The 26,536-nt window shown below is 44.4% G+C and overlaps 1 protein-coding gene across 1 annotated transcript; it reads left to right on the forward strand.

Moving 5' to 3' along the window:
• The first annotated feature begins 1,149 nt into the window (after nt 1–1,149).
• fgl2a (fibrinogen-like 2a) lies at nt 1,150–25,414 on the forward strand. Its single transcript, XM_080757666.1, has 6 exons — nt 1,150–2,108; nt 5,508–5,709; nt 18,342–18,442; nt 19,082–19,200; nt 20,942–21,112; nt 23,786–25,414. Exons 1-6 carry the CDS (start codon nt 1,464–1,466, stop codon nt 24,099–24,101), a joined length of 1,554 nt encoding a protein of 517 aa, XP_080613792.1. The 5' UTR covers nt 1,150–1,463; the 3' UTR covers nt 24,102–25,414.
• Nucleotides 25,415–26,536: the final 1,122 nt, after the last annotated feature.

Here is a 26,536-nt window from a genome sequence, read left to right on the forward strand (position 1 = left end):
ACCACATAGTGCCTTGAGCCCTGTGGCAGAGTACAGATTTTCTAATTACAGATATAAGATAGCCATTTACAAAATAGTCGATCTGTGTTTAAAGTGGTTACACCTAGACGAACCTTAGACAAATGAGTCGGGTGATTTAACTCATATTATATGGATATGAAACATCAATGAGTTGATGACCATGTTGTGTTGGTTCCGCCCACTGACTGGTAACATGACCCGTTGGTGTCTATTTAAATGGGTGGATCACTCACATCTCCAGTTTGATCATCGATAAAGTATAACTTTTGGAGCAGATGTGTGCGGGTTCTTTTCTCTTTTTATGAAACATCAACAAACATAAAAAAATAACTCAATATCATAAATCATGCCTGACAGAATGGCCATGCCGGCTGATTTGTTTATTTTTGGAACAGAGTTCTTATGTGACGCAAGATTTCTCTTTCGGATTTTCAATAGAAAGAATACTTCCGTGACCCAGAGGTAGGAGTGACGTCAGGACTTTGGTACTGTATTAGCTAATGTTGCGGGGGACCCCCTGATAACCCCTCAAGGACCCCCTGGGGACCACAGCTCTATGTGGCTGCAACACACGCACCTGAGCCTAATTCCTCCCGAGAGAGACCACGATTGGCACAAACACAGTATTTTTGGGATTGTTTTTCAGTTGGGACGTTATCGTATTCAGAATCGGAAATTCAGAACCGCCTTGGAATGTGACTCAGAGGGTTAGCGATGGGACCACTGCCAAAACAACAAACCATAACAGTGTAAAGCGCAAAGTGTAAGAACAAGACTAAAAAGGGGAAGAAAGAATTCCTCCTGTGCGTCACTTTGCTCTTAAGGGAAATAGGCTGAGTAATGCTGGACTAAACCATGCAGACAACGGTATGCAGAACACCTACAGTATCACTCCCCCATCCCCATCCTCCTGTTTTTCTCTGTTTTCTTCCATAACCTCTCTCTCTCTCTCTCTCTCTGCTGCTGATAATGTATTGGTATTGCGCAATACGGCGTTGCCCCTCCTATCCTGTGTAACTCAGCTCTCTCTCTTCCTCTCTCTCTCTCTTTCTTCTGCCCTCCCTCCCTCCCTCCCTCCCACCATCTCTCGCTCTCGCTCTCTGTCCTGATATTAATGACACAGCTATCTGAGGTAGAGGCAGTTCCCTGTGCGCTCTCTTTCTCCCTCCTGCAGACTGCGCTCACACACACACTATATAGACACACACTCCCAACGACTGCGTTATCGGAACACGCGCTCCACATTCCTACACACACACACACACACACACACACACACACGTTTCTCCTGGTTTCAATACTACAGACGCGTGGACTAAAAACCTGCACACTGCCGGAACCACTCGAATTGCACTTTACGCGCCGCACACACTTAATTGCACTTTACAAACTTGCACCTGTCACTCGCACCCCATCATCATCAACATAATCACTGGCGCGGAATGAGGACCGTCTGGCTGTGCGTCTGTGCCACTCTCCTGCTCACCGCCACCGTGGTCTCGGACCCCTCTGCCAACGGCCGGCAGAGATGGGATGCTAAAGGACCGCGCTACGGAGCCGACTCGGCAGCAGGAGCCAGTTGCGCCCTGAAGCTGAAGCCGTCGGGACAGTGTGGCGGCGGCACCGCCGGGGCTTCCGGAGCGGGCGACGAGGTGGCGGGCGGCGAGTGCCTGTACCAGCTCACCCTGCCTCCGCTCACCATCCAGCTGCCCAAGCAGTTCAGGCTGCTGGAGAAGACCCTGAAGGAGCTGCAGAGCCTCAAAGAGACCGTCGACAAGTTGAAGAGCAACTGCCTGGAGTGCCGCGGCCGCGGCGGCGGAGGAGGGAGCCGCGCCGCCGCCGGAGCCGAGGCAGGCGACTTCGCACCGCAGGCAGACGAGGGACAGGTGCCGTTCCCAGGGGGGGACGCGGGCGGCAGCACCGCAGGGGAGAGGCAGGAGGAGCAGCAGGCTGCCACAGCCAGCAGAGAGGAGGTGGTGGTGGTGCGGGGAGACGGGATGGTTACAGGGAGCGCAGGGAACGGACTAGGCTCGGGGCAAGGCTCTTCGAGGATGCCGCTGTACCCCAGCAGCATGCTGGAGATGCAGGTAAGAGGCACGCTCTGGTTACATCGAAAAGATTACCATTTAAAAGGCTGGTGGTGGTTAAATATTACCACATGGTACGTATGATGAAATGAGTATTTCATTCTGTGGCTGTGGCACCCTGAACAGCTGTCATAAATGTACTAGTACTTCTGAGAGCGTGCTCAAATTTTGTTCAATTCCCCCGAAATAGAAACCTGAAATCGGAAACTCTTGTTTGTTTTTTACTTGAGATGTGATGTGTCATCAGGTAAGAGTTACAAAATCCAGTTTAACACTTCAGAAATGATATGACTAAAGGGTTGTTTCAGTGGGTTAGTTGATCCAGATCATCACCTGCTCGGAACCCTAATAACTGTCAAAATGACAGAATCTAAACAACAACAACTATAGCAGCTACAGTAAGTGTCCTTGTAGTTAGAGTGTACCCCCTGAAACTGGGAGGTCGGGGGAACAAGCATTCCTTTGTCCCTCTGTCAATCACACTCCTAAACAGTGTCCTTGCAGAGGGCAGACAGGGTAGGGGTCGAAGGTGATGAGGTGATGTTCTTTGTTTTCTGCACTAGGTATGTTGGTGTGTGGTTTTTTAATGTTGTACGGGTCACTGTGTGCCTTTGTTGTCTTGTATTGTGTATTGTTTTGTATTGGATTGGATTGTATGCTGCAGAGCAGGTCCTTGGGGTCCAAGACAAATTTCTTCCTTGCGAGACAAAATAAATAAACCTTGATCAAACCCCGGCTGGGTCATACCAATGCCTCCCTACTTGGCACTCAACAGCATCAAGGGCTGGATTGGGGGGTTCGTCCAACTACAAATGAATCCCGAGTGCGGCATGGTTGCGGCTCACCGCTCCAAGAGATGGGTCAAATGCGGAGAACAAATTTTGCATACAGCAATGTATGTGACAAATTGTATATTTTAACCTTTATACACTGCGTAGTTTAACCACTTTAACCCTGGTGTCCAAGTTTAGGCCAGTGGTTCTCAATCTGTGGGCCGGGGCCCGCTGGTAGGCCGTAAGGAGGGGGGGGGGGGGACCAAACCCACCTACCAATGATGTCACAGGTAGGCGGGTTTCTGTACCTTCCAGCCTTCCTCTGTGACACAGAGTGGCTAGACAAAAATGGCACCATATTACAATGAGTATTAGTGAGGAGCATTTCTATTAAGATAAGGTTGAAATGTTTGTGGCCAGGTTTTTAAGTGGTTAAAACTAATTTATGTTCAACTTCCAAAAAGCCAACGAACACCTAATGAACACACTGAATGCAAAGTGCCGAGGTCAGAGAGGACTTCCTCGCCCCTCCAGGTGTACTCAACCTGAATGTGAATTTAAATTAAATTTGAATCAAATGACATTCTTATTCAGAATGCGAGTCATCTCTCCTGTCCATTCCTACACCACACTGACCTCTAGCAGGTTTCTGGCACATTAAACGGACAAAAAGAGACAATTACACACTGGGTTGTATTTGTAGCCCTGGGACATTAAAACAAGCCTCCATCTGCCAAATGTGGGTATAATTTGGGCAGTGGCTGCGCAGTGTGCCAGTCAGTCATATTGGTGCGTCTACGCGACCGATCTGCCAGAAGGCACTTTCTGCTCCAAATTCCAAATTAAACTAATTAAGCGGTGGGCTGCTGATTTATACACATATTCACCAGCATCTGTGGAATTATGCATTAACTGCCAGGGCTTCTCTAGAACAGTCTGCACACACTGCCAGCTGTTATTACTAATCTTTCAAGACCCACACAATATTTTGTTCTATGACAATGTAAACAAATATCACAAAAGTCTCTACTTTGACTTTCATTGCGTGAGGAAAAGTGTGTTACCGCGAACTTGAGTTGTTGTTCTGTAGTTATTGACAGATGAATATAGAACTATTGTTTTCACCAAAAACACAGAAAGCAGAGAAAAAGTATTTGTATAAAACCAGCAATACGATACTAAACCGCCTTGGATTTGTTTCAATCCCGTTTTTCGTACCCTGGCCCGGAAACCGTAGATTCACTCACAGGTTGTGGAAGAGCACCCTCTACCGTAAACACAAAAGAGGTCCAGGTGTTATTTTGTGCAAAAGTGCATTGTTGGCTATTTCCCCTATAAGCCCTCAATGGGGGTTGGGTTTTTGTGCTAATTCGCTTATTTCCATCAAAATAAGTAGTAAAGTGTGCCGCTTGGGATACTATTATTATGAAGAGAGGATATATACAAAAAAATTGATGGAAATAAGCGAATTAGCACAACACCCCATAGCCCCATTCAATTCAATGCAATTCAAATCAATTCCTTGAGGGCTCATGGTAGCAACTACAAATAAAGATAAAGCCTTCTAGTATGGAATTCTCCTTTAAGAGAATAATGTTATGGCTGTAGCAGTGATTCTCAACCCGTTTAATTTGAAAAGATATTCCAGGGACCCCCATCAGAGAAGATTTGTACGGCTCTAGCAGTGATTCTCAACTATTTTAATTTAAAGGACCCCCCAGTTTGACATGCATTAGTCTACGGACCCTCATTTAATGGCATTTCTATCTCTGGGACACCCAATTTATATTGTAAAACTAAGAGAGAGTGTGCAAATGGAACCATTTGTATGCTCTCAGAAAATAACATTGATTTTACAATATAAATTGGGGGTCCCAGAAATAGAAATGCCATTAAATTGGGGTCCGTAGCCTAATGCATGTCTAACCGGGGGGTCCTTTAAATTAAAATAGTTGAGAATCACTAGAGCCGTACAAATCTTCTCTGATGGGGGTCCCTTCAAATGGGGTGTCCTCATGATACACCAAGCATGTCATGACACTCAGCACTCCATGGGCACAAGCAGCAGTAGTGGCTCCGCATGGTGGTGGCTGACAATCATAGCAGAGACAGCACTCTGTCAGCCCTCCTGTCTCGTTTCTGGGAAGTTGTCGAAACCCCCTCTAACAACTAGTCCGTGGGCATATTCCAAGCTGTGTCAAAGCGCTCTCTGTAGCTGCTCCCATGAGCCCAAAAGTCCAGCCATTGTTGTTCAGCATCAGCTATAGCGGACACACCGCTAGAAGTCTTTATCCACCGCAGAGTGCTTCTTACTCTCTTCCCGGTAGCTGCTCACGGTCGGCTGTATACTAAATTGGTGAGCAGCGCCTTCTTATATGGAAGCTATCTATTAATCTGCACATACTACATTGGTAGTTAGGTTACAACTGGGCAGTTTAACGTCACGCACGCGCACACGCACACACACACACACACACACACACACACACACACACACACACACACACACACACACCTTTTGCTACTGTGCCTCTTTCAAAAATAGTCATGTTCTTGTCCTGCGTGTGAGAAAAACGACAACAACAAACGCCATGTGTGCTTCCCACCCAAAACCCCATGCATGCAGGTGAAGATGAACCGCATGTCGGCCAGCTTGCGCAACGCCCGCAGCCAGATCTCCACGCTGCAGAGCAGCCTGGACGGCAAGCTGCTCAGCATGGAGAAGGTCCAGGCCATGGTGGACACCAGGGTGGAGAACATCAGCGGCGTGGTCAACAAGCTCAGCTCCACCTGCAACAAGGAGTGTCCCCAGCAGCAAGGCCCCCAATGTGAGTTCACACATTGATTCTACAAATCAATGTCTTCTGTTTTATGGAAACACCTGTTTCTTTATCAATGGTTCTCAAACTATTTCATGTCAAGGACACCAAAAAATATATATGTGGGTCCCCACATTATTTTTGGGGTGTCCCCAGATGACAGTGAAGTATGGTGTGTGCATTGGCACTGCCCTCATGATTCACCAGGTAACGATTTGATTCGATTTTTACGATGCATCACACTTTTCTATATTACTGCAACAAGATATACAAAAAAATAAACTGCTGTGCAATCAATCACTCTCCATGTCTCCTTGACACAAACGTCTTAACATTAAATATGAAATATATAAATGGTACAGATTATAATCGATTATGTCACGTTCTGCATCGAAGCAGAATCGTGCACGGCCGAATCTCAATGCATTGCTGAATTTTTGACACAACCCCAAATTAAGGACTTTTAAGAAAAATGTAATACCGAAAAAAAGAAAAGAAAAAAGACAATTTGCAAAAGTAATCAACAAACTATAGCCTACTATAAAAACTGGTGAAACATTGGCCAAATTGTAAAAAATACCAGAAAGAGGCAGACATCTTGATTTCAGACAAATAGACGAGGTTAGATACAGTCGAACCAAATGGACCCGACCCCCTGGTGGATGTTGAGAACCAGTGACCTACATGGTTGGATTTGCTGGGGGGAGGGGGAGATGATCCATGCATGCCTCTGAATTTGATCTCCCCCTCTCTGGTCATTCATATTTTAACACCGGTGGGGATATGTTTTCGTCTCTGCTTCTGGTCAGAATGAATATAATATGCATGCATTTCCTTTAGGTTCCGATATGTTTGATATTTTATGTTGGATATTGTTCACAGCATTAACCCTCGCCTCCCTATTTTGGGCAAATGTTCACAAACAGACCTGCAAACTCACAATGCGATGCAATGTGACATTTTTGGAATAGCCCTATTTATATTTATTTATTTTTTATACTATTTGTTGTACACTGAAATATAGAGCTTACCGTAAGTGGATACGAAAATGCCCCTACCTACCCTTTTTTATTACAAATGGAACCCTGGATACCTGCTATTGTTTTCTATTCTGGTCTATTCTCTGTGGAGCGTTGCAGAGCCCTGGTTTTCACGTCTCTCTGAGTAATATCACTCCTATTCCATTCTATTCTGGTCTCTATTCCTCCCCGTTCCATTCAGCACGGCACACAGTTAGGCAGGCACGGCTGGGGACAGGACAGGACACTGCAGCGCTCGTGCACACGCACACACGCGCGAGCACACACACAGACACACACACAATCCCACTACAGCAGCTATAGCGGTGAGTTTTGGCCGCCCGAACTGGTGGTGTGAGGTGCATGCTGGCTGGGCATGGAATCAATCTAATCATCCATAAGAGAGGACTATAGGGGGCTGAACTGTAAACACCAAACAAACCTTGAAGACGCGCTCTCTATCTCGCCTCCCCAGAATATACAATTCTCCCAGGGTAACTTCCACGTCAGCATATCAACACTGTCACTGTGGGGGCAGAATGCCTTGTACAGTATGTCCAAAACTGTTACTTTTCAGGAAATGGGGGGAGGGGGGTGTAGTCACAGTTTGTTTCATTATTTATAAAAACATACAGACACACTTAACTACTACTGTAAAAACATCTTCAAAAATAGAAATTTGTGAGTAGATCAATCGACTATTTTTACTACTTTTATGTGACAGTAGTATGGCATTAATTTACAAAAAGAATAGAAAATAATTGAATAGAAATACGGAGATACAAGGTTTTCTGCCACGGCAGAAACGATTTTTCTGTAGGACATGCCTTTGCACATTGCACAATGTAAGGGAGCACATTGAGTCATTTTGGGGAGGTTGGGAAACTGAAAAGGCATCTTTCAATCGCCAACAGAGGAAGCCCCCATAAAATGTAATTGAATCAATATTTTATTTAACTTTACCTGGAGCGAGTTGGCCAAAGCCATTCCAGGAGAGCACACTCCATTATCCCATTCTGGGCGGGAACCCATTTTAGTTTATGTTATGCTTTAGCTATTGAAAAATAGCAGATCTACAAGCTCATAGCGCGCCACCGAGTGGCGTGCTACGAGCTTGTAGGTCTGCTATTCTTTTTTAAATCGAAGAGCGACTGACATAGAAGACATTTTTAGAATCTGATCTCAGGTCAGAGTGGGTTATAGAGCCAACGTCCCTGAGGGAGGACGTTCACTTTATATTGGCCTTTCCGTTATCCTGACTGACTGTGCCACGTCTACAGTACAGTACCTTCACCCTACAGCATGTTAGCCCCGGGTGAGTCCACTACACTGACTACAGCAGGGCTCTGCCACCTTTTTTTGTATTTTATTTTTGATTGTCCACGAATATAACGTGTTTTTCTTCTTTTTAAATATTCTCTTTCACATTGTTATGATGATCATTAGACTCATAACCCACCTATCTACCAGACTCTGTCCCCAGTCAGAGTATAGCGGTATCGGATCGGCCCATATTTATTATTAATAAAATGTTGGGGCATGTGGAGTTTGCTTTGGAGTTGCCCCAAACTGAAAGTGCACATTTGAGTGAGGAGTCTGCTATATAAACACAACACGAGATATATAGCTGGATAGCTATAAACACAATTCCCGGTCGGTGGACTTCAAAACAAGATATTCTATTTTTTTATTATTATATACGATTCTCTGGCATCAGTATTCGGTATCGGCTAACACCGAAATTGTGGTATATTGGGATCGGAAACGAAAAAAGTGTATTGTTATTTGGGACATCCCTCTCCAATACCCTCTCTCACGCTAGTGCCAGTGTACCAGTGATGACCCTCCTTTGTGCCAATGTTGGCACTGGCGCCCAAAGTTGCCCAACACTGCACTACAGCACTGGTTCCTATAGTGCTGCCAACGAATATTCCATATTCGAATAATAAATAATAAATAAATAAAATAACAATAAAATTGCTGTGCGAGTTCTGGCGAGACTCTGTGCCACGTAAACTAAAACGTTATACAAAAATTAGGCTGTTAAGATAATTATGAATCGTTCATTTGATCTCGCAAGACTCAAGAGAGCGCATTTCTGAGCACCAACCGCGGCCCATACAGGACCGGACCATATACCGGTAGATAAAGAAAGAGCACGTTTTACAGCCTCTTAGGCTGCAATATTCATATTAAAATCATATACAGTCGACATTCGAAATCATTCGAAAATTGTTGTTGAGGTTATGCTAAAGAAGGAAAGGCCAGGCCAAGACAATAATGAAAAAATAGAAATCAGCGATCCAGTTTAATAGCGATAATAAAGCTTATCTGACGGATCAATCCGCCAGGAGCGGAAGGTAATTACATTCCTTATGGCGGAGCGTTCCGCCAAAAGCAGTAAGTCTGTTAAAAGGAATATTCGAATATCATTTTTGGCTAATTCTGGCAGCACTACTGGTTCCCAAGCACTTGGTCGAGACCCACAAGCTTGTATATGCTATAGGCCTACCATATGCTATTTTCACATAGTCAAATGGGTAAAAATATTACCACATTTCGCAGGAGACCCGTCTTGAGGTGGTTCGGAACAACAACGGACGACAACGCAATGCGTTGTGATCTTGTAGATCAGCTATTTTCACTATTTGTTTAATGCTATGAAATGGGAACCGTTTCAGACATACTTACAAGGTTTCCAACCGACCGCAACGATTTCAAAGATGCACGCTGAAAATTCTGGTCACGGCATCTTTTTAATATCTTATCTCAAACTATAAACCGAGCTCTGTGCTATAACATGCAACACTGCCTCCTTCTCACTGAAAATGATGATTAAAGATGCAAATTTTGTAAAACAGAAGAAACTGCTAAATGGCTTCACGTTGAGGTTTGGCTGAGGTCAAGCACTCAAGTGTCTTTGTCTCGCCTTACTGAGGGAAGTGAAGTGGTGCGCTGGCTCTGCTGTTGAATTATAATCATTGCAGATTCTCTTACGTGACAGAGTCAGGTTCTCACTGACATTCCAATACACTCCGTATGGAGAGACGCTCAAAGGACCGGTGTAGCGAAAAGCAGAGGTGCTGACAGGCAGAGAGAGAGGAAGCTTGTTGGGGAAGTGGGCGATGGAACGAGAGGGCAAGAGAGCGAAGGAGCTATAGGGAGAAAACGAGAGAGCAGGCGGAGGCCTTTGAAATCTATACTGGTGGTTACCAACCATTTCTGGACCAGGGCCCAGCGTGAATATATCCACACCACTTACCACTTAACGAGGCAGCCGTTCAGCTGCCATTGTTAAGTTGCAACAATGTGGTGCCTAAGATTTGTCGAGCAACCATACTGTATATACGAACACAATTGGCCTGTGGTCGGGAAGTCGGGTGGGGAGGGTGATATTTGTCACTACACGACGTACTCAAGCTGGGGTGCACCCGTCAGCAGACAGGAGGAGGAGTACTGCTATGTGTACAGTATGTCCTCTCCTCACTGGCAGGTGAACCAGTAGGTTCCAACACACAGAAATGAGTGTGGGGAGAAATTAATTGGCATAACGACTTGGGGAGAAAAAGGGGTAAAAAGCATAAAAATAACTTGCAATAACCCAATGGCCCCCTCGTGGTATTATAACACCATTGTCAATGCGCCCATTTAAAGGAGGGTTTAAATTCCATGAGCCACACTTCACTTGAAACAGAAAGGTTGGACAGAAATGGCAATATGCAATTTGCAATTTCGGAAGTTTGACATGAACGCTTAATTTACTAAATTAACTGTCCCAGTCAGAACCACTGCTCTACCTCTACAACCCCCCCCCCCCCCTTGTCTCCCCATCCATCCATCCTCTCTCCTCTCCCTCCTGCTTGTCTGGAGGTCGTGACCTTCAGCGCTCAAACCAGCGTGAAAACGACTAACCCTCATTACGTCTTGGGCTCAGCACCAAGATGCTGCCGCTACCGCTGCGAGAGCAGCCCACCCCACCCCAACATTAGTCACGCCGGCTACGCCGGGGTCAGAAAAGCCTTGTCTGAGTAGATCAATCTGTCATGTCCGAGCTCGCGAATCTGCAAATTACCCTGGCGCGGGTGTAGCAGAATAAATAACAAAAAGAAAAAAGAAAATCCTGGTGCCAGGCAGTGACTGTTATGCAGCAAGTCCAAGAGAAATAAACAATTAACAGCGGAGGGCTGCGGTTATGACGTGGACGAAACCACGACCAAGCTCAGAGTCAAGTGATAAAGGCCTTTGTGGGTATTAAGTGCTTCTGTAATTTCAGTGTAATTACATTTTAAATGGTTACTGGACAGAGAGTGATGCATAATAGAGAGACGGGGACAATAAAAACCTCCCAGTGTACATTTTGTGTTAAATTAAAATTGCAGGATTCAACTGTGTATATTTTATCGTAAGCTATGAATCTTCAGACCAGATCAACAGTTTGGTTGAGTCGTTGTTTTTCTAATTAAAATATTGTGTCAAGTCTTAAATCACCAGTTAAAAAGCAGCAACCCCAGAATGTGTTGTAGAACTGTGTGGTTGTTGGCCAGGTTTCTATCCAGATAACGGTGTGCTGCAGAGAGAGACGCATCACTGGCAACACTACAGATCAACAGGCATCTCTCACACACACACACACACACACACACACACACTACATAGTTTTGCCTGCACCCTGTCATTAAATAAAAGATTGTTCCAGTGCCTTCTTTCTGTTTGCCTTGTTATGAGTCCTGCTCCGGAGATGCACTGGACCAGGCTGAACCTGGTAAAGGATCAAAATAATTATTCTACATTCTCTAATTGTGTAAGGTTTCTTAAGTAAGTAATGCAGATGTTTAACAATAATTTGACTCTCTTGAGAGCTTAAAATTAAACCAAATGGACCCTTTAACGCTCTCAAGGGTTAATGAAGGGTCCATTTGGTTACCAACTCTCCATCATTCTCTACATATTATCCAGCTGGGGACCAAATGGAACCACCATAAGGACCCCTGGTGGTCCCCGGACCACTGGTTGAAAACCACTGTTGTCATTGGGACCTTGAAAAGGCGTTTCAGGTCAACAAAACTATATAGGGTAAAGAATATACCGGTATCTATATCTGCATTCTACATTCTCCTTCACTAAACAATACATCCATGTTTTTTTTCCCCCTCCATTAGCCCTTCAGCTGCGGGCTTCCCATTTTAAACCCAGTGTTTGTGCACAAATAATTACACATGCTAAATAATACAGCGATTTGCATTCAATTAAATTCACTGGAGAGCCTGTGTGTGTGTGTGCGTGCGAGTGATCGTTTGGAAGAGGAAGGAGCTTGGCAATTAAGCCCACAAGCTACGGCCAAGAGGATTTGATTCACGTTGCTCTTGTAATGTACACCTCACTTTTGCTGTTGTCGCCATTGATTTTGCTCCTGTTGCCAATTCCTTTCACCGTCCATTTCGGGTGCTGCTGAGAAACTTTGCTTGTGTTTCCACTGGGCCTTAAGATGGATGTACAACCGATATGTGTTGCTGTTTATCTGCATTGCCTCTGTGATGGACAGGAGTGCTTTATACTTGCTGAGAGCAGTGGTTCTCCAAGCGTCGTCTGGGGACCGCCTAGCATAACCGCCGTAACCACTGTAAATACTGTACCGATCGGCTATTTGAAAACAGGCCATCTGCAATCTCACAACACGTCGCACAGTGATGCATTGTGAGCTTGTAAATCTATTTTTTAAAAAATCTTTAACTTTTTTAAATATTTTTTAAACATAAATCTTCTTGTAATATGAGAGTTGAGAGTTTAGATTATACAGAGATTATGAGATTATACATTTATTAATCACCGAATGGTTAAGGTGTTGCAGCAACAAAAACAATACACCAAACACCATCTCAACCATACACCATAGAGATAGAGTATTTCCCTTTGCTCTTGTGCAATCCTCTTTTTTATTTATTATTATTAAATGTTTTGGAGGGAGGGACATCTGGTGTGCAATGTGGAAGCAATGTGTTTCCTACAGGAAAGGGCGTGCGTGTGGACGAGTGTGGACTTTCAAAAAGGGACATTTAAATTCCACTTGGGGAGAGACATACGTACTATCGCTGGCGGAACACATTAGCCTCTCTTGACAGGTGGCGGTGTTAGATGAGTGTTTGTTGTCACTGGGCATGCTTCCCTGATAGCGCTGAAGGTTGCTCCCACCGGCCGGCCGGCCTGCCTGCCAGCCTGCCAATCAGCCCTATCAGGCTGAGTGGCTGTCAGAAAGTCACTCAGCCAGCTACTGAGATATTAGCAGCCTCATCACTCACTTCTTCACTCAGTCAAGTGCTATGCAGGGCAGACGGCAGCGCACCGTTCAGTTAAGTCAGTGACGCAAGTCGGAAACGACTTTTAGTTTTATCTACTGTGATCTCAAGTCTGTCAGTCAAACAGATGGTCATTCCGTCTGTTGAGCGTGCCGGCAGTGAGTTTTTTTTCTCCATCAACAACAGATCCGAATTTCATGTCAATTGAAAAGCATCGCAGTCAGTCAGAGAGATCGGAGCCATTGATCACAGACAGACAGACCGATCTTCAGACAATGCAACAACCCAAACACCGGCGTGTCGATAACTCATCTAGGCAGACATGCCGCCGGCCATGACGGGCCAGCGAGCCAATCACTAAGAGGCTTCTTTTATAGTTATTTGGGTCAGCCGATGTAGCATAGCCGTGCTTGTGAGATGGCTCCTGGCTATCTAAAACTCGATGATAGGACTGTTTCCCGGCGAAGAGTGGAGTGATGAGGACATGCTGGGAGAACGATAACAGTAGTTACAGTCATACTAATGTGAAGAGAGAGAGAAAGAGAGAGAGAGAGAGAGAGAGAGAGAGAGAGAGAGAGAGAGAGAGAGAGTTTAAATGAGGGAGAGACGTTAGAGGAATTTATAGATACAACACTTTGTGCTGACAGAAGTGTTAATGTTACAGAGATATAATTCAGCAGACCCGCGGCTTCCCACACTGTGTACTCAATACTCATATACGTAGTGCCGTATCTCTCAGTTATCAAAGCGGACCAACGGCTGTCCGTGGATTGAATTCTAATAAGCCAAGGAAGGAAAAAAACTAAACTGAAACTGAATCTCAATATGAATAGATGTCTGCAGTTGCAGTTGAGAGTTCTTCCTAGACTTCCACCTGAGAATTCAAACACATCCTCCTGCTGTATAAGCTTTAAACTGTTGTATAGTACGTCAAGAACATTTATGGAAAGTTGTTTATCCAATCATTGAGGGGTGTGCGAGTGTAGCCTTTTGTCCCCAGAAGGAATTGGGCGGGCGTCAGGAGGAGAATGTTGAATACTCTAATCCATGCCTGTGGTCACTAATCATTATGCACTATGTTAAAAACTCAGGGCTCTTTCTTAGAAAACTTGGGATTAATGATGCTGCTTCCATCTGACATGGACCAAACTGCACTGACTGGCCTAAGGGGGGTGTAACAGCAATTTACATAAAGCTTGGAACAAGCAAAACTACCTCACCTTGAGCAATGAAATGTTGCACTTTTATTCAATCTGTTGTGGGGAATGGAATGGAATAATCTTCCATTATGGTCAACAAGTTGCCTTTATATATCGTTGCTGTGTCCAAAACCGTTTCTTTATTATTTTATAAACTTTTTAAAATAGTGTAAATAGCAGATCGACAAGCTTACCATGTGTCACGATGCGGCACATAAACGTCTATCTATTATTTTCACTGCTATTGTGTGACAATTGTGTGTGACAAACAATATACATAAAAAGGTTAAATATGAAGAGGTTTCTGCTCAACAGTGACGAAACATTTCTACTTCATTCATTCCTCCACAGCTCCACGCCACATACCTTTAAGTCCAGGTCAATTTGATTGTTTCGATTTCTCCACTACCGTCTCCTATAGTCATTAGCGGCTCTGGCCTCACTTTGACCTCGGGGAGAAACCTTGCACTGACTTTGATATATCATTCCCACTTCAATTCTCTCAACCAGACCTGAGTTTGTTCTGTACTTGGGACAGTCGTCCCACCAAATATCTTGTACAAAAATAGCTTCATTATTTTGTTTAATGTTGGGGTACTGCCAAATAAATATTTTGTAACACTTTACTAAAAGGTAGGGTAAGTGATTCTCCAGGTCTCTCCAGTTCTTTATTAAACAGGAAATCTATGTTCAGCTTGGGACTGCTGGGGAAATAAAATTGGATACAGATTAAGGTTAAATTGGAAGTGATGCCTGCACAAAGAGAATTGTGCCACCTACCTGAAAATGTATTTTCTGTTCATTAAAGAGCAGGAGAGATGCGGAGACCCATGTTACTGAACAAACAGTCAATTAACAATGAATACTTTCAGAACGTTTGGTTCGATCCAACAACTTATAAGGCTTAATGAGACACTTTTGCATAACTACGTTATGGCAGTTATAATGTGCTGTTCCGCTGTGCTTATAATGCATTATGACCAGAACTTATAATACTTCATAAACCTTGTTATAAATCGTTGTGCATAATTATAAACATTTATGGCATTAAGTGCATTAAAATGCATTACAAATGTGACTGAAATACATTATTGATCCAACCTTAGTAAAGTAAAGTAAGTGTTCTATGTTCTAGATCTAGAGCGTAATACAGGGTTGCTCAAGGCAATTGGTTTTCCCCAAGGGACAAATTATAAATTTGTATTATTAATTATTAATTGATCAGAGAATAGATGTACAGTAGAAGACCTATTTGACAGTTGTGGACACACACACACACACACACAGTCTCATTTCTCTCCAAAGGCCCTTGAATATGATGGAATATGATTGAGGATTACTATGATTATGGTAAACTAAGCTCACATTTGATATCACACACACCATACCTGACTAGAGGGAAACAACACTCTCCTCTCCTCTCCTCTCCTCTCCTCTCCCCTCCCCTCCCCTCCCCTCCCCTCTCCTCTCCTCTCCTCTCCTCTCCTCTCCCTCGCCTCTCCTCTCCTCTCCTCTCCCTCGCCTCTCCTCTCCTCTCCTCTCCTCTCCTCTCCTCTCCTCTCCTCTCCCTCGCCTCTCCTCTCCTCTCCTCTCCTCTCCTCTCCCTCGCCTCTCCTCTCCTCTCCTCTCCTCTCCCTCCCCTCCCCTCTCCTCTCCTCTCCTCTCCTCTCCTCTCCCTCGCCTCTCCTCTCCTCTCCTCTCCTCTCCTCTCCTCTCCTCTCCTCTCCTCTCCCCTCCCCCTCCTCTCCTCTCCTCTCCTCTCCTCTCCTCTCCTCTCTCCTCTCCTCTCCCTCGCCTCTCCTCTCCTCTCGCCAACTGTCAGGATGAATTATGTACAGTGCTGGGTCCCTGACTCCCAGCGAGGTGCGTACATGTCTCTCTAGCCCCCCTCCCCAACCTGTTTTGACACGTCTGTCCCTTTCATTTCCCAAACTCTAACTGGGGGTGGGGGGGGGTGGGATTGGGGGGGGGTTGTGGACTTTTGGGTCCCCGGGTTGCAAGCTAATAAGGCAGGCAGCGAAGTGGCGGCTGCTGTGCAGTGAGTGGCCCTACGTCAGTGGTTCTCAAACTTTTCCGTGATCCCCAAAATGATGTGTATTTGGCTGCAGACCCCCCTTCTCAAAGATATTATGCTGTGACAGGGACCTCCAGAAGAAACAATTTGAGTTAAAGATGTTCGCTCTAAACATAATATATATATTAAAAGATTTGCAAACATTTTGAAATAAATTTAAAAATAGCAGATCTAAAAGCTCACGGCACAAAGTGACGTGCTATGAGCTTGTTTATGCTATTTTTGAATAGCCAAAGTATAAAATATGGTTAGAAAGAATGCAGGAATTCATCAATATCACTTCAGTTAAACCACTTCTATACTTGATATAAACGGACCTGACTTTGTGTACTACAAATGTAAGGTACTTCAAATAACAATGTACAAATTTCAGGGGTGCCGTGGATGGAAAAGGTTATTTACATTCACAAAAAGTTGGAGAACCACTGGTCTCTACTTCAACTCAAGTACTGGAGTTCTTTGTCCACCACTGGGTATAGGATGGACATTTCTCTGCTGTGTTTTTGGATACTCTCTGCTCCCTAAATTCTCCTCAGACCCTCTCCTCCTTTTCCCCACCTCTCGTTTAACTTCAAATAGCATACAAAAACTTTTTTTATTTTATATTTAGCTCTTCTGTGATCTTCTTTCTACACTGTACGATTCCCTCCTGTCTCGAGACGATGTATGAGGCACATACTGTACACTGTACAGTATGTGCCTCATACATCGTCTCAGGATATAGGCCAGAGTGCTAGCGGAATTATTATTCAATATAAGCTATTGGCTCTCAGTGGTGGACTGGAAGGGGCCGTGTCCACAGAGGATATCATGTCCATAGCACCCACCGTGTGGATATCATGTCCATAGCACCCACCGTGTGGATATCATGTCCATAGCACTCAAACATCCTGTCATCTGCAGTTTATTAGCACAACAGTAAACATGAACTTCTCATGGTTGTACAGTAGGTTGTTGGGTTGTAAATGATCTGGTTGTCACATAGTATCAGGACCAGCTCAGTGGCCTGGTGGTCAGAGTGTCTGCCCTGAGACTGCACAAAAACTAAAAGCCGGGTTTGGAGAGGGCGCGATGGTCAGCACTGGGAAGAGGAGTGTACCATGCAGTGGGTCTTTACCATAGAAATACATGGTATTTATTTCATTGTATCTGTAGTTCTTTACTTAGCATTTGTATTTTCTGGATGTCTGGAAAATGTTTTGTTTATATTTTACAACGCATCACTATGCAACTTGTAAATGAGCTGGTAGATTGTCTCTTTCCAATAAATCTTTCAAATAAATGTGGAATGTGTTTTTAACACAAATATTGTAGGTACAAAATATAGGTGTCTTTGACATGAACATTTTTGAGAACCACAGATATAAACTATTGACTCTCTCCTGTCTGTCTGCAGTCATCCTTGCACCCACCCAGGGACTGACTGTCTCTCTCTCTCTCTCTCTCTCCTGTCTCTCTGCAGTCATCCTGGCCCCCAGGGACTGACTGACTCTCTTTCTCCTGTCTCTCTGCAGTCATCCTGGCCCCCAGGGACTGACTGACTCTCTTTCTCCTGTCTCTCTGCAGTCATCCTGGCCCCCAGGGACTGACTGACTCTCTCTCTCCTGTCTCTCTGCAGTCATCCTGGCCCCCAGGGACTGACTGACTCTCTCTCTCCTGTCTCTCTGCAGTCATCCTGGCCCCCAGAGACTGACTGTCTCTCTCTCTCTCTCTCTCTCTCCTGTCTCTCTGCAGTCATCCTGGCCCCCAGGGACTGACTGTCTCTCTCTCTCTCTCCTGTCTCTCTGCAGTCCCCCAGGGACTGACTGTCTCTCTCTCTCTCTCCTGTCTCTCTGCAGTCATCCTGGCCCCCAGAGACTGACTGTCTCTCTCTCTCTCTCCTGTCTCTCTGCAGTCATCCTGGCCCCCAGGGACTGACTGACTGTCTCTCTCTCTCTCCTGTCTCTCTGCAGTCATCCTGGCCCCCAGGGACTGACTGACTCTCTCTCTCCTGTCTCTCTGCAGTCATCCTGGCCCCCAGAGAATGACTGTCTCTCTTTCTCCTGTCTCTCTGCAGTCATCCTGGCCCCCAGGGACTGCTCCGACTACAACGCGTTGGACCAAAAGAAGAACGGCGTGTACAACGTGACACCGGACCACCGCAACGGAACCTTCCAGGTAGAGGGACTATATGAAATGTCCATGTCACCATTATTGTGGCCCAAAGATTATTTTGCGATTAAACGATGTTGTCCCCCGATAATCAAATGTATGCTTAAAACTCTTCCACTTTTGTGAATGCGCTTGCACCCCAGCGTTCATAATCTGTGGGGTACATTAGCCAAAAATATGACCCTTTTTTTTGGCAAAGATATTTTACGTACATAAAAAAGTACAGTACAGAGCCGACTCAGGTCCAGTCAGTGCATGACGAGGACAATTTCATGATGAAAATCTCTGCGATATGACTATTGAGAGCATTTTCAAAATCGTGATTAGGGATGGGGCAGAAATAATTGCGATTAGCCATATTATCGCCATAATCAAAATATACTTAAAACTCCACTTTTTTCCCTAATCCGGGGAGAACAAAAACAGCCGATCCACCTCAGCTCAGTGAGCTTGTAGATCTGCAATTTTTTGCAAACCAATTTGTGTAGAGTGAAATAAGACCATAGCAAGTGCGCTCCTAAACGGGTCCGTTTGATCAACTATAGAGGGTTTAAAAAGTGCTACTGAATTTGCAGCTGCATTTAAATCTCTGCGATACGAATATTGTGAGATTACAACGATTATGGTCCTTATCACTACTTCTAGGTGTTCTGCGACATGGAGTCGTTCGGTGGCGGCTGGACCGTGGTCCAGCAGCGGCTCAATGGATCCGTCAGCTTCAACCGCACCTGGGCCGAGTACAAGAAGGGCTTCGGAGACTTCAGGTTTGTGTGAGAGGGTTGACGGTTCCAATCCCTCTGGAGGGCTTTATGTGTTTATAGCTTTTTTTCAAAATAAGGGTCTTCACTGAAAAAACAAACGCTGCAGTGGCTGAATAATTAATTCATGAATACCTGGAACTTTCAAATGAAATAGCAAGAATAGCAGTTCTCGTAGATCAGCTCTTTTCTACTGTTGTACGACGAAGTAGAAAATGGGGCTTATAATTACACTAATCGATTTAGTCGGTTATATAAATAGACTTTATTCCTGTGTTGATTCGTATAAAGCGGTCTCGAGCCACGAGAGGCACCACCAAGAGAGTGCCAGATGTTGTGAAGCCGACCAGTAAGACCCCCGAAATGTCAAGTGCTGCATGCAGTCAAATCCGTCGCCCGTTTCTTACTGTGAGAATGCATTGCAAAAGGAGTTGATCCCAGTCGCTGTTAGTTTTGTCAATGACTATGACGAAAAATGTTTGTCAACTACCCTTTTTCACTGACGAAAAATAAATTTAAACTATAAATGAAAACTAAGCTATGATATAAACTATACATGTTGAAAATTACGTCAACAAATAATTAGTAGCACTAAGACAAGTCATTTTATGGGTGGTTGCGCGTGGGTGTCACACTCGGAAAATAGTTGATCTACAACTTCACAACGCGCTTGTCGATCTTAGGTACACGGCTAAGTATAAATCAGGCATTAGGACCCCATCAAGGCCTGCAAAAATGTAATTTCAGTTGATTAAATTAACTGTATTTAGTCGGCTAAAAAATAAACTAAAACGTTTCAGATGACAAACATACTGTATGACTAAAACTGAATGGAATAATATTCAAAAGACATCTAAAACGGCATCAACTACTGTCATATACGTTGCATTCCAAAAACACATCTTCTCTCCACACTTTGAGCTCAGAATCAGCTGACAAGTCACTGTCCTCCTTTCACCTCTCCTTAAATTACCCTCTCCTCCGTGCTAGCTAGGTGTGTGAATTCCATCTGGGAAACGACCAAGCGCAGTGATATATTAGCTTATAACTTCCCTCTTTTATAACCTCCTTCTTCCTCTCGCCGGCTCTCTTAGGCTGAATTATGGGTCCCTATAACAAATGATGATATCCCCTTGCTGATCTAAGAACAGCAAGCCTTTATTTATAATCTCTTAGTTCTTTCGCTTCGCTTATCTCCAAGTAAAACTAACGAAATAACGATGATTGAAAACATTTTGAGTTAACTGAATTTGACACAACAATAAACTATAACTAACTAAAACTCTGTTGCGTGTTTACTAAACCAGTGGTTCCCAAACTTGTTCATGTCAAGGACGGCCCAAATTGACATTTCTTAGCCTGGGAGTCTGGGACCCCCATTTGTACGGCTCTAGCAGTCACTTTCAACCGTTTTAATTTCAAGGACCCCCAGTTTGATATGCATTAAGCTACGGACGCCCATTTTAACAGCATTTCTATCTCTGGGACCCCAATTTATATTGTAAAATCAATGTTAATTTAATTCTGAGAGTGTACAAATTGAACCATTCCATTTGTAAAGTTACAGACCCATAAGGGTCCATTTGGTTCCAAACTATATCATTTAGCTGGGATCCCCTGGAACTCCATCAAGGAGTCCCCGGACCCCACTTTGGGAACCAATGTACTGAACTAACTAATATCTCTCCCACACAGGGGTGAGTTTTGGCTGGGTAACGACCACATTCACCTGCTCTCTCCCACACAGGGGTGAGTTTTGGCTGGGTAACGACCACATTCACCTGCTGACAAAGTCCAAAGACATGATCCTTCGCATCGAGCTGGAGGATTTCGAGGGCGTCCGCGAGTACGCCAAGTTTGACCAGTTCTACGTGTCCAACGAGTTCCTCCGCTACCGCCTGTCCATTAGCGGCTACAGGTACAGACAAAGCTTTTCACCGTCAATCAACTGATTGACTGAATCAACTGATTAAGTAAAGCCTATGTTGTGGAGCTCATACTGAAATTGCAGGCCAAGTGAACATTACCATGCAAAATATCAAGTGGGAGCAGGAGATGTACACAAACTTTTGTGTACTTTTTAGACAACGCTTTCAGCCGCTTGTTTAAATGTGTTGAGAGTTTAGTTGCTTCTAATAATTGCTATAGTAAGAGATTCAAATGCCCCACTGCTCGGTTGGCGCAGACTGCAGAGGTAAAGTGCCTGCTCAACACTGCGGAGGTTGTGGGCTCGAATTGGCTGTGGTGCTGCAGGCGTTGTCAAGCGTCTATAGTCTATATACCAGTGTTTTTCAACCAGTGGTCCTTGAGGGGGCTCCAGGTGGTCCCCAGCTAAATGATGGAGATTGAGATGTTAACCAAATGGACCCTTATTAGATTCTTAACTCTTGGGAGCGTGAAATTAAACCAAATGGACCTTTGTAGAAATCTACATAATTAGATAATGTAGAAGAATTGTTATTTTGATCAATGCTTGTTCTCTCTCCTATGGTACCAACATCAATACAATACAGCATGGAATTGTGGACAAAATCTTATGCAACGACAACTAAATTCTTAAGTCTTGGGTCTGAGAGGCTAAGTGTCATCAAATGGTGGTCCGTGGCTCAAATGGCAAACAAATAATGGGCCTTGATACGAAAAGGCTTGAAAACCACTGGTGTATACGAACACAATTGGCCCGTGTTCGTGGGAGGGGAAGGTGGGAGCGTGATCATTGTCAATGCATGTAATGTAATGCTACCCGTCAGCGTCAGCAGGGAGTGTTGGGCGGGAGGAGTACTGTAGGTCAAAGGCTCTGCGTCCTTCCGGTGTGGGCTCTTCACTGGCAGGTGAATCAGTAGGATACAACAGCAGTGACAACACAGACATGTGGGTGGGTGGAGAGGAATCATTCGGCATAACGACTTGGAAAAAGGGGCTAAAAAGCACAAAAATATAAGATATCATCGTGCCGTATAAGTTATATACAGTACGGCACGGAATGTGCAAGTCTGCTCCCTTCCAAAAAGAAAATAAATATATAATAGATTATGGTTCAGTCACTGCAGGCAAGCAGCACCTCCGCAGATTATATTTAAAAAAGTAAAGAAATTATAACTACATTTCCACGCTTCATCCGACTCCTCACGGCAGACAGTAACTTGAGTGTTTAATAAAGCAAAACTAAAGTAGCAATTTGTTTTCTGTGACAGAGGTCCTTGGACTGCTCTCGACTATCGATTTCATAAGAAAAGCTTTATTTTCTAAAAGTACGCCAGCGTGACATTTGCATAACTATGCAATTTAAATCAAATTTGAAAGGATGTCTGAGTATGACAACCATTTTAAAACACCATCATCATACAGACAGTAATGTTGCACCATGGGGACCACTTGTAAAAGAATGCTGTAATTGAAAACCTCTTTGCTAAGGTGTAGGGGGCTACGGAGATCTTAATAACGGCTGATAAAAAGATACTATGTATATATGTGTCCACATCTGACTGAGAGCCTGCCATTGGATTTTTTGTTTGTTGGTTTGTTTCTTCATATCATATGAAAGCAGGGAATCATAGCTTCAAAATGACATATTGGTTGTTCAGTTTGACCCACCAATTGTGGAGATACAGTATGGCTTATATACAGTAGTAATGTCTTGCAGAGAACAGCGAGTTGAGAAAACAGGCCTGAAAGGTTCACTTATGTGGTCTACCTAGCTACATGTTTAAGCATTTATTTCATATTTACAATTTCAGCTCTGACATGATTTCAGACATACTCTAGTATGTGAATAGTCTGCCTGTGCGATTAACTGATTTTGGATTAAAAAATATAAAATAATCCGTTTTTCTCCTCTGGTGAAAAGCTGGAGGTTGCACTTGCACGATGACATGCTCCCAGTCAAATCTGGTCACATATGTACTGTATTCACAAACACAGAAAAATCATTGCTGTCGGGCAAAAACCTTGCATCTCCATATTTCTGTGTTTCTGAGTTTTTATTCATTCATTCAAGTTTTATTTATTCTCAAAATTACACTGAGTAATTCAACTCATTTTCAGTGTCGTCGAGTAATACAATATCATTTAAAAAAATATCACAATACATCAGACAAAGGAAAACAAACCAAGCATGGCTTTATACAAGGACAGGTGCCAATGCAGTTCTCGTCTTTCTCGTCTATGTTTTGTTTTGGTAAATGGATGCCCTCATTATGTTGTATAAGAGCGATGCGCAAAAGTAGCCAACATAGTAGATCTACAAGCTCACAATGCACCGGCGACATGTGAGCTTGAGGATCTGCCATTTGCGAGACCCAAAAAATCCAGTGAACCCACTACCCAGGATAAATCACAGATGATGTGTCTAAGTTGCACCAAAAGTGTTTTGTAAATATTGAACCGTTGAAAAGTAGTAATAATAATAATAACTATATTGAACCCAATGGAACACAGGTTGACCTGAAAAGTAAACCGATTTGGAAATGCGACGTCTCCGCCACGACAGCGGACAATATTAAAAGACAACCAATCAATTGAATTCCTTTAAATGCGATTATTTTTTTTTACAACCAAATACTGCGTTTGTGTTTGAATGTAAACCACACAGCGGCACGGCGGGGAACGCCATCAGCTTCAACAAGCACTTCAACCACGACCAGAAGTTCTTCACCACGCCCGACCGCGACAACGACATGTACCCGAGCGGCAACTGCGGCGCCTACTACAGCTCCGGCTGGTGGTTCGACGCCTGCATGTCGGCCAACCTCAACGGCAAGTACTACCACAAGAGGTACAAGGGCGTGCGGAACGGCATCTTCTGGGGCACCTGGCACAACATGACCACGGAGTACTACCCCACCAACTACAGGCAGGCCTTCAAGACCGTCAAGATGATGATGCGGCCCAAGAACTACGCGCCGTAGGATGGATGGATGGATGGATGGACGGACGTGACAAATGACGCGGACGGACAAACGGACACAGACAGACGGACGGACTCCCTGAGATGGACAAGCCGATATGGGCATAAAGACGAAGACGCTCCCACACACATGCACGCAGTCACGCATGTATTAACTATGCTCCTACAAACAGAACAAAGCACACGTGACGTTTGTATTACTATACTTGTGAGGACATCAAAACGTTTGGACGGTATGAATGCCATTTTTACCTATTTTTGCCATTAACCCTATAACCCCAATGCCCGAGTTTAGTTTGCCGGTGTCATGTGCCCCAAATAGCTGATCTACAAGCTCTGGAGGTTGTTTGATCAGCTATTTTGTTAGATTTTATAAATCTAACATTTCTATAACCATAAAACAACAAAGGGTCCTCACTTTATCTCAAGTCATACTATAGTTTTGGCCTTTTGGGGGACATTTGACCTTTACAAGTGAAGTAATACAAATGGAACACGTGTGTGCGCACCCACACACACTCCTCCCCCCGCACACACACACACAACACACAACACACACACACACACACACACACACACACACACACACACACACACACACACACCATGAACCTTTAGGACCACTTTGATGCAGTAATAAGAAATGAACCAGAAAGAAGAAAGAAGAAAGCAGTAAAGCTTGTAGGAGGCGGAGGTGATGTGATATAACGATGGACGATGGAGAATGGAGAACAGCAGGAGGGACAAGAACTACGGTAAACCTGATGTAAAAGGGTTCACATAAACAGCTTTTTACCGTTTCTCTGTTATTCCTGCACTCGCTATCCCACTGGCTCATTGGCTACCCGATGAAGTCCCTGTTGGGCAGACACCTTGTATCTCCATATGTATTTATTTTTTCACCCCTTTTGCCTTCCCTGTTTAGTCGCCCACACACATTCCTGTGCGTTGTCACTGGCTCACCTGCCAGTGAGGAGCCCCCACCGGGAGGACGTAGAGCCTTTGCCCTACTCCTCCAGGCCCCCCAAATTGACACTAATTAGCCCGCGGACCCTCATTTGAAAAGATATGCCATAAGAGAAGATTTCTACAGCTCTAGCAGTGATTCTCAGCCCGTTTAATTTCAAGGACCCCCAGTTTGACGTGCATATTAGTCTACAGACCCCCATTTCTATCTCTGAGACCCCAAATTATATTGTAAAATCAATGTTAATTTAACTCTGAGAGTGTACAAATGGAACCAAATGGACCGGTTAGGGTCCATTTGGTTCCGTTTGTACACTCTCAGAGTTACAGACCCATTAGGGTCCATTTGGTTCCAAACTATCATTGAGCTGCATGGGGACCCCCTGGAACTCCCTCAAGGACCCCTGGGGGTCCCCGGACCCCACTTTGGAAACCACTGCTTTACATAGATGGGGGTTTTCAATAGGTGGTCCGTGGACCACTGGTCCACTTTGGGAACCACTACTCTAGGCCTGTCACAATTATCACATAATCGCCTAATCGCAATCGCAATTTTGCATAGTCTTCAATAGGTTTCCATGTTGAAAATGTGTGACAATTAATCGTCAACTTAAATTTGTAATCGTGACAGCCCTATATACTCCCTTTATACTCCTATACTGATTTTTGTTTTTCTTATTTCGGGGGTTTTGGACATACAAGGTTTCCGTGTGACAGTGACAATAAGCTCACCTTCTCTCTCTCTCTCTCTCTCTCTCTCTCTCATGAGACAGCCGAGCTCTCTCGCCAATGAGACAGCCGAGCTCTCTCGCCCATGAGACAGCCGAGCGAACTGTGCCAGTACATGGTACCACTAAAATGTAATGAGCTGCAATCATTTTTCCACTGCTCTAAGCGCTTTCATAATTAATAATGGCAGCCACTCAAGTGTGGATTTTATGAGAGGCTGATGTGACAAATTCAACTGCAGCTAAAATAATCTGTCACAAAAAGTCATTCATGACGAGTGGTGCGACTCAAATGATTTTCTTTGTAATCTTTCTTTTAGTTGTTCACCTCTGAAGACAAAACTTGTGGCGGCATGCAATGCACAATATGCGGTTGGTTTCTGAATAGTGGGGTGTGGGGACCCCCAGGGGTCCACGGGGGGCTGGCTCCAGGGGGTCCCCAGCTAGAGTAGTTAATATAGCATCAAGATCCGTTTAACCACTTTAGCCCTACGTGTATTCATGTATTGAATATAGATAGATATCGACAAGCTCACAATGTATTGCGTTGTTGTGAGCTCGGGTTAAAGTGCATGGTTAAACTGAACTTTGGCTGGGGACCCCCTGGAACCCACTCCAGGACGACCTCTGGGGGTCCCCGGACCCCACTTTGAGAACCAGTACTGCTCCAGATCCAAGAAGTATTGGTACTTGTGAACATGTATATGCAACAGTACCTGTCAAAATGTCTGCCATGGTTGTT

Source organism: Protomyctophum bolini (assembly GCF_963924005.1).
Source record: "Protomyctophum bolini genome assembly, chromosome: 23".
Taxonomy (NCBI): domain Eukaryota; kingdom Metazoa; phylum Chordata; class Actinopteri; order Myctophiformes; family Myctophidae; genus Protomyctophum; species Protomyctophum bolini.

What these genes read in the sequence shown, in the direction of transcription:
- fgl2a (XM_080757666.1), top strand. Translation starts at nt 1,464, where the DNA reads ATGAGGACCGTCTGGCTGTGCGTCTGTGCCACTCTCCTGCTCACCGCC. An exon ending in GCAGCATGCTGGAGATGCAG is followed by an intron (nt 2,109 to 5,507) that starts GTAAGAGGCACG and finishes CCATGCATGCAG; the next exon opens with GTGAAGATGAACCGCATGTC. An exon ending in CCAGCAGCAAGGCCCCCAAT is followed by an intron (nt 5,710 to 18,341) that starts GTGAGTTCACAC and finishes GTCTCTCTGCAG; the next exon opens with TCATCCTGGCCCCCAGGGAC.